Below are 13,757 nucleotides of genomic sequence, written 5' to 3' on the forward strand. Positions count from 1 at the left end.
CTGAGATAAGAGTGAAACTTGTCAAAGTGGTCCACTACTGACTGCGGGTCAGGAATCATCCAGCAATAAAGGAAAAGCAGACCTGGACACAATACTCTTCTGCGCAAACTCTTTTGGCTAAAATGCTTCTTGACAAACATACCATATATATTACTCTATGCCTGTCTTCCTCAAAAAAGAAAAAAAAGATAAGGATAATTATTCTGTTTTGTGCAGAGAGAGACACAATGTATTACGTAAAAAAAACAGGTTCTAAAAGAGAATTTACAACAGGATCCAAATTTTTATAATTATGCTAACAATGTCTATCTTAGCTGATAGAATTAGGCTGCTTACTTTTATTTTTTGGTTGGCAGTTTTCTAATTTTTCTATTTTGAGCAATTATTTTAAATAAGAAAAGGGATAATTCTAATTGTTTTTAAAAGGTATCTCCTACTGATGATCATTTAGATTACTGCTAATTTTTAGATATTTCAAGTAATATTAAAAATAAACAATCTTTTAAAGATATATATCCTAAGACATTTGAATCCATAGGATAAACATTTAGAAGTAAAATTGCAAGATAAAAAGAAAAATACAGGGGCCAGCCCAGTGGTGCAAGCGGTTAAGTGCGTGCACTCTGCTTCGGCGGCCCGGGGTTCGCAGGTTCAGATCCCAGGCGTGCACCGATGCACCGCTTGTTAAGCCATGCTGTGGCGGCATCCCATATAAAGTAGAGGAAGATGGGCACGGATGTTAGCCCAGGGCCAATCTTCCTCAAGAAAAAAAAAGGGGAGGATTGGCATTGGATGTTAGCTCAGGGCTAGTCCATCTCACAAAAAAAGAAAAAATACAGTTTGAATTTGATAGATATTGCCAATTATTCTCTAAAAATATTGTACCAATTTATGATCCCAGTTATGAAAATATCTTCTTCCCCAGGCAACCCTAAGTATTATTCTTTTCATTTTTTCCCCTAATGGTTAACCAATTATTCCAACCATAAATTAACTATATAAATGTACGTGTGCATGTATGTATGTATGTGTATCTATACACATATATTCTAATTTATATGTACCATATATATTTTTAGGAAAAAAAAGACTAAAAGGGCTAAAAAAGTATTGTTTTCTATAACAAGGTACTTTCACTTTATTCTTAACACATATTTGTTTTGTTTGAATTTGTTGCAAGTATATATTACTTTTAAAATCCGTGAAAAAAAATAATAAAGATACTCCTTTTTTCTTTTGAAAGAGAATTCCTTAGCTTAACCTGCAAAGTACCTAAATTAAACAGTGCCCAAAGAAATATCTCCAGCTCTACGAAGATGAATAGTATCATTATTTCTTCGAAAACTCTGCTGACTGACTGACTACATATAAATGAAACTAAACAACTTGTGTTCTCCATTTAGACCCTCAAAATGGACTTGCTAATTTAAATGGAGAGAGATCAATAAAGCAGCCATACGATTTGGAAAGAAATCACCAAGTCTGAGGTGATTTCTTACATGCTAAACGTGGGCCTACACTGTCTATCATTCTGTTACATCTAAAATACTGTCAATGAAATTAGTGGCATGGTATAAAACAGAATAGTGAATTTAGGAGAATTTGAAGTCAAAAAATAGTTCTAGTCTCCTATTGATCACGTGTAAGCTTGACCCTGGACAAGTCAATTAACCTTTTTGGGCCATAGTTTCTTCACCTTTCAAAGGAGAATGACATCTGGAAAAGAACAGGGTTGTTGCGAAGCCCAAATGAAATAGTGAGTTAAAAACACTTTATAAACTATAATTTTTATTAATATAATTCTATTAATTTTTATTAATTCATTCTGAGCAAAACTACTTGACAAGTAAACTTTTAAAAAGATATCATCCAAGACCTATTTCTACTGAAAGAGACCATTAGATACAAATGCTTCTCTACTCATGCTGAGACCTAAAGAAACAAAGCAATCAGAGACTGCAGAGCATGGTTCCACTGGCGTCACATGGCTGTAATGCAGCATTCCACTCATCCAACAAATGTTTTTTTAGTACCTCAATCTCATTCATAATAGAAGAAATACAAACTTAAACTACACTACAAAACTATTTTTCACCTATCAGATTCGCAAAAATTCAACAGTTTGATTGCACAGTTTGTTGGTGAGGCTGTGGGAAGAAGGCACCCACATACAGCAAGTGGGAATGTGAACTAGGACAATTCTGCAATATTTACCAAAACTAGAAGTACACACTCTCTTTGTACTTGCACTTCTTGGAATTTTCCCCTATACTATAGCTATACTAGCAGTCACACAACATAGTGAAAAAAGTTATTCACTGAAGTATTGTTTGTATAGCAAAAGACTAGAACAACCTATAAATGCCTATCAATAGGAGCCAGTTAAATAATTTATGGTACATCTATTCAATGTAGAAGTACACAGAAAATTTGGGAAGCTCTCTATGAACTGATATGGAAAAATATCTAAGATATATTAAGTGAAAAATGCAAGGCACAGAAATATATATAGTTTGGAACTATTTTTACTTCTACTTGCATAAAGAATCTCAGGAAAGATAAACAAGAAATGAGTAACAGCAGTTATCAGGGTGGGGTGGAAAACTAGAGAGATGGGACAGGTGAAAGAAAGACTTTAATATAAACCTTTATATATATATTTTGACCTGTGGACTACATTAGCTTTTAAAAAAATTAAATGAAAAAAAATAAATTTGAGGTCTTAGTATGTGCCAAACATTGTTCCAAGTACTAGAGACAGTATAAGTGAACAAAACTGACTTAAAAATTACTGACCTAAAAATTTCTGCCCTCATGGAGCTTATACTCTAGTGGAGAGAGACATACATTAACCAAATAATTAAACATATAGTATGTCAGATGATCTTAAGAATTGTGGAGAAAAATAAAGCACAAAAGACAGGAGGAGAATAGTCACAATTTTTAAAAGGGTTAGTCAGCCATCAAGGAAAGTTTCTCCAAGAAAACGTTCAGCGTAAAGACCTGAAGGAAGGTGGAGGAGCTAGTCATGCAGATATCAGAAGCAAAGAGTGCCCAGGCCAAAGAAATAGCAAGTACACAGGCCTTTAAAGTGAAGCAAACTTAATGTATTCAAGGAACAGCCAGAAGGTCAGTGTGGCTGGAACAGACAGAACTAGAAGAGCAGCACGAGATGAGTTCCAAGAGGTAAGAGGGTCAGATCATGAACGGTCTTCTAGGAAACCAAAAGGATTTTAGTTTTGCCTCTGAGTGAGATGGGAAGCCACTGGAGGGTGCCGAGGAGAGGAATAACATGATCTCACTTTCATTTTAATAGGATCTTGGTTGAGAACATAGTAAAGAGGGTGCACGGCCATGCAAACCTGTTAGAAGTCTACTTCAACAATTCAGGCAAGAGATGACAATGGTTCAGAGATAGTAAGAAGTGATTACATTATGGATATATTTTTAATAATAAGAGCCAAAAGTATCTGCTGAAAGATTGGATGTGAGATATGAAAGAGGACAATCCAGGATGACTCCAAGGTTCCTGGCCAAGGAAACAGAAGGGTGGAGCTACCATCTTCTGACAGAAGGAAGAATACAGGAGACAGGTCAGAGCTAGAACATCAGAAACTCAGTTTTGAATATATCAAATTTAATTTACCTACTAAACTCCAAACAGAAAGGGAGAGTAGGCAACTGAACACAGGAGTATGAGTTCAGAAGGGAGATCCAAGCTAAAGATACAATTTGCGAGCTGTTAGAGTGGTCAATGATATTTAAAACTGTGAGACTTGGATAAGATCACAGATAGGGTTCGTCTTCTGATGTATTCAAAATAGCTGGTTAGTATTCCAGGAGAGGACAAGCACTCACATTTCATGGGTAAGAAAATAACTACGGCTGAAGAACAAACTTGATTTTATAAAAATTCCAAATTTAAGAGGAAACCAGGATTAGAACCTAGCTCCTCATCCATTAACACAAGGTTTTGTTCTCTGGCAATGTGATAACTGATGTTTGATTTGAACTACCTAAAAAAGTAGACAATCTCCCAAGAACACTAAAGGATGTCAAAAATCAAAAAAACTTCACACGTAACTTTTTAGGACTTGCTGTGAATTTAGCTGAAATAAAACAATAACTTAGAAATCAACATTTCAGATAGTCTTCCAACAAAAAACCTTTCTTCTAAAACTAAGAAATGATGCCATTAAGCAGGTGGCACAGGTGGTTTTGTGAGAAGAGTCAATCGGCATTCTATCGTGGTCATCCTACACCAAGGGCCACACAACGATCATGAAATGAATATTTGTGTTTGTCATCACAGGTCTAATTAGATAAGGTGGTATTAACTAGGTTTACTAAGGAAAGAGCTTCCAGACTCCTCCTATGGTAGTTAAAAGCTATAGAGTCCAACATATGGGCCCAAAAAAGAAGACTATGAATAGACTTCACTCAACCATGACATTTCAGAGCAGGAGGAAGTCTCAGAAATCATCAGTCCTCTCATTTTAGAGATCAACTAACTAAAGCTCAAAAGAGGAACTAAACGCCCTAGCCAAGGGGCTTGCCAGTCACAGACTCAATACCACTACCAGACACTAGACTTCCCTGTGGTCTGTCACCAGCTATTCCCTAATTGTGTTAATGATCATTTTATTGAGATAACTTCAAGAAACAGTCCATGATAACTTCTAAGCTCAAGATGCAATCTGAAGACAAAAAACAAAAACAAGAACAAACAAAAAAAAATCACTTTGCTTTCATCATTGTATCTCTCAGACAAGTTTTTACATCATAGTCATCAATGAGCCCCACGACTACTCTCTTTTTAGAAACTACTATTGGGCCAGCCCCCATGGCCTAGTTAAGTCCGGAGCACTCCGCTTCAGCGGCTTGGGTTCGGTGCCCGGGCGCGGACCTACACCACTCAGTGGCCAAGCTGTGGTGGCAGCACACATACAAAATAGAGGAAGACTGGCAACAGATGTTAGCTGAGGGTGAATCTTCCTCAGCAAAAATAAAAGAAAAGAAAAAAGAAACTACTATGATTAGTGATGAATCTAATGAAACTATGAAACTAATGATTATTAACATAACAATTCTAATAGTAATTGCCGTCATTTACCAAATACCTAAAGTATACTAAGTACTATGTTAATTACTATTATCAGAGATAACACTGGAGCAAGGACACAGAAGTTCTATGAAGATAATCCAGGACAGATTATATAGAAACTTATCAAAAATTTCTAATACTCTGGCATTGTCATATACATTGCTAGTGATAAAACCAATTAGTGAGCAGTAAACCAAATGCATTAAGGTCTGCAAAAATGCTTGTACCCTTAGGACAAATAGTGTCCAAACTGTTTTATTTTCCCTCTGGACACACAGAAAGACACACATAAGAAGTCCCCTTTTCATCCACAAAGGACAACACAACTGATTTATGTCTAATGGAATGTGATGGAACTGATGTGGGTCATTTCCACTTAAAAAATTTTCCTCAAATAATTCCTCTCTCTTGCCAAGCCAGAGGTCATGTGTTGATGACAGCAGTATTTCAAAAGAGAAAGAGCCTGTATACCTGAGTTACCACTTAGAGGACAGCTGCCAAGACAGTACCTGATAAAGACCACCTGCACCGGACTTAGTGTAAGAAATTTATTATGTTAAGCCACTGAGATTTGTGGCATTTGTTATAGTAGCTAGCATTAATAATTCAGATTAATGCAATCGTGTTTTTAAAAAATGCAACAGTTAGAATGAAAAATAAGAATGAAATAAAATTATGTGAAAATGGAAGTATTTAGAGTCCTTTTTTTTTCATCCTTAAAAATTAATGTAGGGGCCAGCCCCATGGTGTAGCAGTTAAGTTCAGCGTGCTCCACTTCGGCAGCCCAGGTTCGCGGGTTCAGATCCTGGGCACAGACCTACACCAGTCATCAGCCATGCTGTGGTGCCAACCCACATACAACAGAGAAAGACTGGCACAGACATTAGCTCAGGGCTCACTTTCCTCAAGCAAAAAAGGAGGAAGATTGGCAGCGGATGTTAGCTCGGGGTGAATCTCCTCAGCAAAAAAGAAAAGTTATTTTAATGCTATTTAAATTAAATAATACTATTTAATTTAAATAATAATGGGGGGGATTCTACTCTATATAATTCCTGACTGAATTTTTTAATGAGCATATACTGGTGTTAAAATTAAAAAAAGAAAAAAGTTGTTAAACTACAGATTTAACAACAGTTTTTAAAACCAAAAAGGTAAAATGTCATTTGTATTTTTCAAATAAGTCCTTAGGACCACTTATTATAATAATGACACCTTTTGTTAACATAAATAGACTTTTAATCACATCTTACCAAATGCTATCACCTTCTCTCAGTTGATCCTCATAAAAACCTGCCTTGCAGACTTCATAAGATTATCTCCGCTTTACAAATGGAAAAAGGGAGGTTCAAAAAGCCATGATCTTTGTCCAAAGTCACACAGCTAGTAAATAGCTGAGCTAGAAACAGTACTGATGTATTTTCAATCCTAATCCTGTCATTATACCACGCTTCCTCTCTTATATCATTGGACATAAGTCAACTGATTATATCAAAGTGCCTTTCATCCAATATGCATTCAAAAGATGCTTGTGATTTTGAAACAAATATTTGGGCTATTCTTAGAACTGTCACGTATGAAAGAATCCACATTTCAATATGTGAAACTGAATTCAAAGAAACCATGCAATTCTTCTAAAAATGACCCTATATACACTAGGAATTACAGACACAAGAAGATATGTCCTAGGTTCCAATTTTACCATTATACTAAAGAAATTAACTATATTTTAAAAAAAAGCAAATTAGTATTGGATACTGGACTCATATAATCTATTTGAAATGACAGCTACTAGATTAAAGATATGAATAGCTAACATTCATAAAGGAATGATAAGTTTATCAATGTAAGGTTCGGTTAATCTGAAAGATCTAAAAGCTACATTTCTTAAATATATATAACAACGGCTCATGAAATATTTTAAGACAGCATGACAATTTAGCTTTCCAGTAAACAATAAAAGCTAGAGGCACTGAGAATCACCCGTGCTACAAAAGAATAAAAATGAGACATAACGATCTGTGGGTAGCAAGTCCACAGATTCCCTTACCTTTATATATCTTCTCAGCATTACACAAGTGAAGTGTGAAGTAGGTATCAAGGAGCTGATGGCCATTTCTATTAACAATGTTCCGGGCAGCAATGTTCCGAAGATGTCTAAGACGCCGCTAAAAAATAACAACAAAAAAGAGGGGCATTCACAGCTTTTTCCTCCTATAAAATTTTCTGAAAGTTACAATTCAAAAATGAAATACAGTAAGCTGTCCCAGTCATTTATTTGTTGAGCCAGCAACCTTAACTCAGTCTCTTATTTATGCCTCAGCATCCCCTCTGTCAAATAGGAATTATATTTGCCCTATCTCATTTACAAGGTTGTTGTGAGCACGAAATGACAACAGATATGAAATATTCTTGCAAAGCATAAGTGTTATACAAGTGCTACACACCTTAGAAGAGCATTAATATTTCCTCGAACATAAACTAAGCAGTAATTTGCTTTTTCCCTTCAGAAGGATGCTATAGGACACACAAAGTCCAACTCACACCAACAGAAAATCAGCAAGTATTACACACATAGGCCCCTGTTGCTAGCTTAGTCTAGATGCCAGATGATCTGTACAACCAGGAAAAGAAACCAAAGCCAGAAAATAACTCACTGGTCACTCCATCTAGCTAATAACCCAACTGTTGTGAGCTTAAATTAAATTCTCCCTTGACCAGCAGCCAACCAATCTCTATTTCCTATCAGGATTCCTTCCCCAAAATTTCTCCAACTAGGATGCACAAATTATTTGGAGTTACAAGTGTTGAAAGGCAAAAGCTCCATAAGCAACAGCAGAAATCAACAAAAATACAAGATAACTTAAGGGATAACCAAATCATCTCACATCAAAAAGAGAAAATGTTGGAAATGCTGAAGTCTGGCACATCAGATTCATTCCCAAAAGCTAGTTCCTTGTGTTGGATAATTATTTTCAGAAACATAAAAATAGAAACCAAGTGCTCAGTTTTAAAATATGCTTAAAGCTCTCCCTTCAGGCTGAAAGACAGCCCACTCTACTGAGGTAAGTCCGTCTTCAATTACATGTGCAGTCAGCCAGAAAAGAACAGTTCTTTCTTTCCACGCACATACCAACCCAATCCTTTCTCCCAATCTGCAGATTAAGATTCTTTGAGAGAGAAGGTTATTGTCTAATAAATTTGTTTAATCCTTTAAGTATGAAAAGCCCCAAATGTATTTACAAGAAGTTCCTTGGGCTTACTCTAAAAGATTTATTTTTCCACAATCAGCCAATGGTTTCCATGTCACACCCTGAATTACAGCAACTATCTCCCCCTACTACATATTTTTTGTTAGCCCTCTCAGTCAAAATTTTAAATTGACAGGAACCACTAATTGCCTATACACAATAATCACATCTATTTTGCTGTAAGATTGCAATCTTGGTCCTCTATTCAAAGACCTGAAAATATTACCCAAAGCCTCTAGCATAAAGCACAAACGTCCCATGACTGTTTTCAAAGCCCTGTGCAATCTGACCTCTCCATATCCAATCCTTACTTCCCATTAGATCTTCCACATACCTAACCCCTCTCACACAGGACTGCTTAAGGTTCCATGAAAAACATCACGCACGTTCCAAGCTCCATGCTTTTGCTAATGCTCGCCCCTCAATCTAGAATATTATTCTCTTTAAGGAGATCCTATTTCTACTTCAAAGTTAAGGAGAGAAGATTCCTCCCTCCTGATTCTCTCACTGAAACTAGTTGCCCCTTTATTAGAATAAATAAGAACTTTGCTTCCATCTCTATCTACTATACCACTTACTTCATTCAGCCTTGTATTATACCTAGTTGTTTATAGTTATCTTCCCTACTAATCTAGGAGGAAAAGACTTGAGGACAGAGACTATTACCATCACTATACTGTTAGCATGTATTAAATACTTACTGTGTGCCATGTACTATGCTGAACACTTCATACATGTGATCTTATTTAATCTTCATAACAACCCTATGAGGTTAGGGTTACTCATTATCATTATTCATTTCTTTACCCCAACATTTCTAAATAACCAAAGATAAACAAAGAAACAAAATAGTAAATAATAAATGAGGGACATCTCAAAAGGAAGGAAGGAAAGAGGGGCCAGCCTGGGTGGAGTAGTGGTTAAGTTCGCACACTCCACTTCAGCGGCCCAGGGTTCACAGGATGGGATGCCAGGCACGGACGTGAACACCGCTAAAATAAGCTATGCTGTGGCAGGCGTCCCACATATAAAGTAGAGGAAGATGGGCACAGTTGTTAGCCCAGGGCCAATCTTTCTCAGCAAAAAGAGGAGGATTGGCAACAGATGTTAGCTCAGGGCTAATCTTCCTTACCAGGGGCCAGCCCAGTGGCGCAAGTGGTTAAGTGCGCGCTCCATTTCGGGGGCCCGGGGCTCGCGGGTTCAGATCCCAGGCGTGTGCCGACGCACCACTTGTCATGCCATGCTGTGGTGGCGTCCCATATAAAGTAGAGGAAGATGGGCACAGATGTTAGCTCAGGGCCAATCTTCCTTGGCAAAAAAAAAGAAAAAAGAAAGAAAGAAAAGAAAAAGAGGAAGATCGGCATCAGATGTTAGCTCAGGGCTGATCTTTCTCAAAAAAAAAAGAAGGAAGGAAAGAAAGCAGAAAGCAAGCAAAGGGTTTATACCTATATATGTAGGTATATATACACCTATATCTATGTATACCTAATAGATACAATTTGGTCCTTACACTCCTCTGTTGCTACAGAGGACAGAGCAATGACCTATCCTTCAACTCAAGAGAATAATTTTACCACAAATACAATGATAATGGAACTGACTGCCTTAAAAGCAGTATGCAGGGCTTGGACAGAGATTGTAATGTGACTGGACAGAGAATGCAATGGATGCATGGATACTGCTGAAAAGATCTTTATATTATGTAGAAAGTTAGCACAACCACCTCCAAGGTAACCTTCTGACTCCAAGCTCCAGGATTCCAAAATCAGCAGAGGAGTCAACAAATACTCATCTGGGTGGATTACCAGTGTATCATTATTATTTCTATGCTTCCCTCCACTGATGTGGATAAAACAGAATTGACCACATCAGGGCATTTCATAAAAAGACAAAAACTCCTCCACAAATTAACCAACTATACTTAAAGCACCGACCTTGGGTTGTACGACTTTTTGCCTTTTCCCTTATTTTATTTATTTCAAAAGCATTAGGGTAAGTATTCTCATTACATTATGATTAATTAAAATACAAGATGCTCCCAGCAGCTGGAATGAACAAAGGAAATCAACTCTTTATGGGTAATATACTGATGTAATCTTGGTGAAAGGCAGTAAATGTACATGAGTCCTCTTGTGCCCTGTGTCTTGGCTTCTTCTTTAGTAACATTCATTCCAATTTTTTCATAAAGGGGTTTATTATTTTTTAAAAATGCTAAACTTTAATAAAACAGAGTTTAATTAATAATTACGTGCCAATGTTATTTTTTAGTTTTGACAAATGTAAGATGTTAACATTAGGGGAAATTGAATGAAGGGAATTCTCTGTATTATCTTTGCAACTTTTCTGTAAATCTAAAATCATTCAAAAATAAAATGTTTATTTTTTTAATATCGCCTTTTTCAGAGTTAGTAGAAATGGAAATGGGACAAAAAGAGTGCCGATAAAACATTTCACAAACATTACTGAAATAGAACTCTTCTCCATTCCCACCCATGCACCTCCCTCCTTCAGTTTCCCACCTCCTTCCTTCCTTCCCTTCTCCCAAGATTTAATGCAATTAAACAGAAACACTGGAAAGTTAAAATAGAAACCAGAAAAATGATTACCTATGGAGGTGAGAACAGGTTGGAGGAAACAGAGATAAAAGCAAGGCTCCCTAATACTTGTTTACGTAGTTTTGACTTCTGTACCATATAAATGTTTTACATACTCAAAAAATAAAGTTAAATAAATAAGAAAAAGTTTAAATCAAGTAAACCTGGTCCAAAATATAATAGCAATACTAAAAATTACCACCAGTTTTAAGATATATCATCCACCTTCACTCAAATTATTATCCTATCATCCAAGGAAATATTTTAAAAAATCAAGATGACCTGAAGGATCCTCTCTGGTTCTCAGCTCCCTAGAGGATCTATACTGGACCAAAACAACATGTAATTATACCTAACATGGAAATATGAGGAGTTTCAGATATTCGTCTATCTTGCCCAACTAGAATATAAGTTCTGTGAGACAAGAGATTTTATTTTATTTACAGTTGTATCTGCAGCATCTAGATAAGTACCTAGCAACAGCAGGCACACAATAAATGTTTTCGATTGAATTAATAAATCTCCAGTGAATTAACCTAGTCAAGGCCTTGGTATCACCTAGGCCTTACAATGGTCCTGAGTGGCCTGGAAACCTTAGTGGATTCTGACACCCACCCACCAGACAGTGGGAGAATACGGAGCACTCCAAACCTAAGAACAGACCTAAGCAGTGAAAGTGGGGTAAAGGCTTAGCAGTGCTTCTGGACTACAGCACACCCTCAGGACTCACCCACCTTCAAGTGCTCTGAAGACTACAATCTAGGGGTACCTCATGGCCTGGTGGCACCATCTAGCATAAAAACACTGCGTTAGACCTTGTCCAAATAGAATTAAATATCAGATTATTTCTTCAAATGGCCCATCTAAAGCCAGTTAAAATCAAATCTGTCTTATTATTTAAATCAGCTCAAATATCTCAGAAAAGTAAAAATATTCTGCATAATTAAAATTTACACAGACTTTGGAATTACTATTTAAGATAACATACCATGCAGTTTTCTTTACCAGCAATCTCCTTAAACTTTCTCAAATGCTCCACACTTTCAAGGTCATAAAATGCTCTTTGTATATCATTCTAAGGCAGCAGCTTTAGGCAGCTAAGATGTGCTTTCATAACACCCACCCCCAAAACTAAAGCTGAATAGATCTTAAATTTTTAAGTTGGAATCAACATGGCTTTAAAATCTTTGAAGCACTACCTATAAAACATTCTATACAGAGGTCAAAAAACATTCACTAACATATAAAATTAAAACTTCCTATTCAGCTTTGATTTGGAGGATCAATTGATGTAATCAGAGCACAACTCTGCTACCTGAAATGCTGGCAGTGCACAAAAGACCAGAATGACCCTAAATTCTTTAACTTTTTTTTTACAAATCTTTCAAGTATAAATTCTAAAACAAGACTTAAGTGGCATGCATTGTAGATTTGAAACATTTGCTTTAGCAAAAAAATAAGAGGGGCCGGCCCAGTGGCGCAAGTGGTTAAGTGTGCGCGCTCTGCTGAGGCAGCCCAGGGTTCACCGGTTCAGATCCCGGGCGCGCACCGACACACCACTTGGCAAGCCATGCTTTGGCGGTGTCCCATATAAAGTAGAGGAAGATGGGCACAGATGTTAGCCCAGGGCCAGTCTTCCTCAGCAAAAAAAAAAAAGAAGAAGAAGAAGAAAAGAGGAGGATTGGCAGATGTTAGCTCAGGGCCAATCTTCCTCACAAAAAAAATAAAAAATAAGAATTACTCATTAGTATGATTGTAAATCGGTGCCTCTAAAGAACCTAAAATGGTTGTTTTTCTTGTTAATGCTACTGGGGCTGGCTCTGTGGCCAAGTGGTTCAAGTTCCATGCACTCCACTTCGGTGGCCCGGGTTTGCATGTTTGGATCCCAGGCATGGACCTACACCACTCGCCAGCCATGCTGTGGCAGCAACCCACACATAAAATAGAGGAAGACTGGCACAGATGTTAGTTCAGGGCTAATCTTCCTCAAGCAAAAAAAAAAAGAGGAAGATTGGCAACAGATGTTAGCTCAGGGTGAATCGTCCTCAGCCAAAAAAAAAAAAAAAATACTACTAATGTTCTTAGAAAACTGCTTTAAAACATAACATTAGTCTAAAGGAAATTTTTTGTCTTGTTTTTGTATTTTTTGTTTTGTCCTGTTGAGCACCTATTTGGTTTAAAAAAAAAAAAACAACTTACGTTTTCCTTTGTAGAACTACCCTTCCCTACTATCAATCCATAAAATTCCTCTAGAATTAACTCCACCTCCAACTCAAGGATGTTCATGTGACTCAGATTAGGCCAATCAGCACATTCCATCCCCCGACAATAACATATGATTTAATTAGGGTCCATGAAAGACCTAGAAATTGTATTAAGTTGTTGAGAGTTCTTTTTTTATTCCCCATTGGCCCTGAACCTGGAAGGACATAGGGCTGGAGATGCTGGCAGCCATCCTTCCATCACAATGAAACCTGAGAATGAAACAAACAAGGAAGAGGGGAGAACTAAGAGATGTGGAACACAGGTCCTGCTGACAGAATTTAAGTCTCTGGATCAAACCACACCTAAAATGAGAACTATAATGACAAACACCAGCCCAGTCCCTATAAAAGTGTCAAAAATTACAAGCCAGGAGAAGACTTATATTGTAACTGTTTATTAAGAATTTATCCCATAACAGGTTAGTAGATGAAGAGTAACATTCTAATTTAGTGGCAAAGTACAAAGAAATGTTTCATTTGTTAAACATCCCCATATTTTAGAAAATGATCATTTTGGGGAGGTCAATCCATTTTTGTTGATACAATT

The 13,757-nt window shown here is 36.9% G+C and overlaps 1 protein-coding gene across 1 annotated transcript in view; it reads right to left on the reverse strand.

Moving 5' to 3' along the window:
• The window catches only part of UVRAG (UV radiation resistance associated), a 286,261-nt gene that overhangs the window by 250,699 nt on the left and 21,805 nt on the right, over positions 1-13,757 (reverse strand). The window contains exon 2 of the mRNA XM_058545581.1: positions 7,152-7,269. Within this exon, the coding sequence (XP_058401564.1) occupies positions 7,152-7,269 (118 nt within the window). The remainder of the gene's footprint in view (positions 1-7,151; positions 7,270-13,757) is intronic.

Source organism: Diceros bicornis, chromosome 7, assembly GCF_020826845.1.
Source record: "Diceros bicornis minor isolate mBicDic1 chromosome 7, mDicBic1.mat.cur, whole genome shotgun sequence".
NCBI classification, from domain to species: Eukaryota; Metazoa; Chordata; class Mammalia; order Perissodactyla; family Rhinocerotidae; genus Diceros; species Diceros bicornis.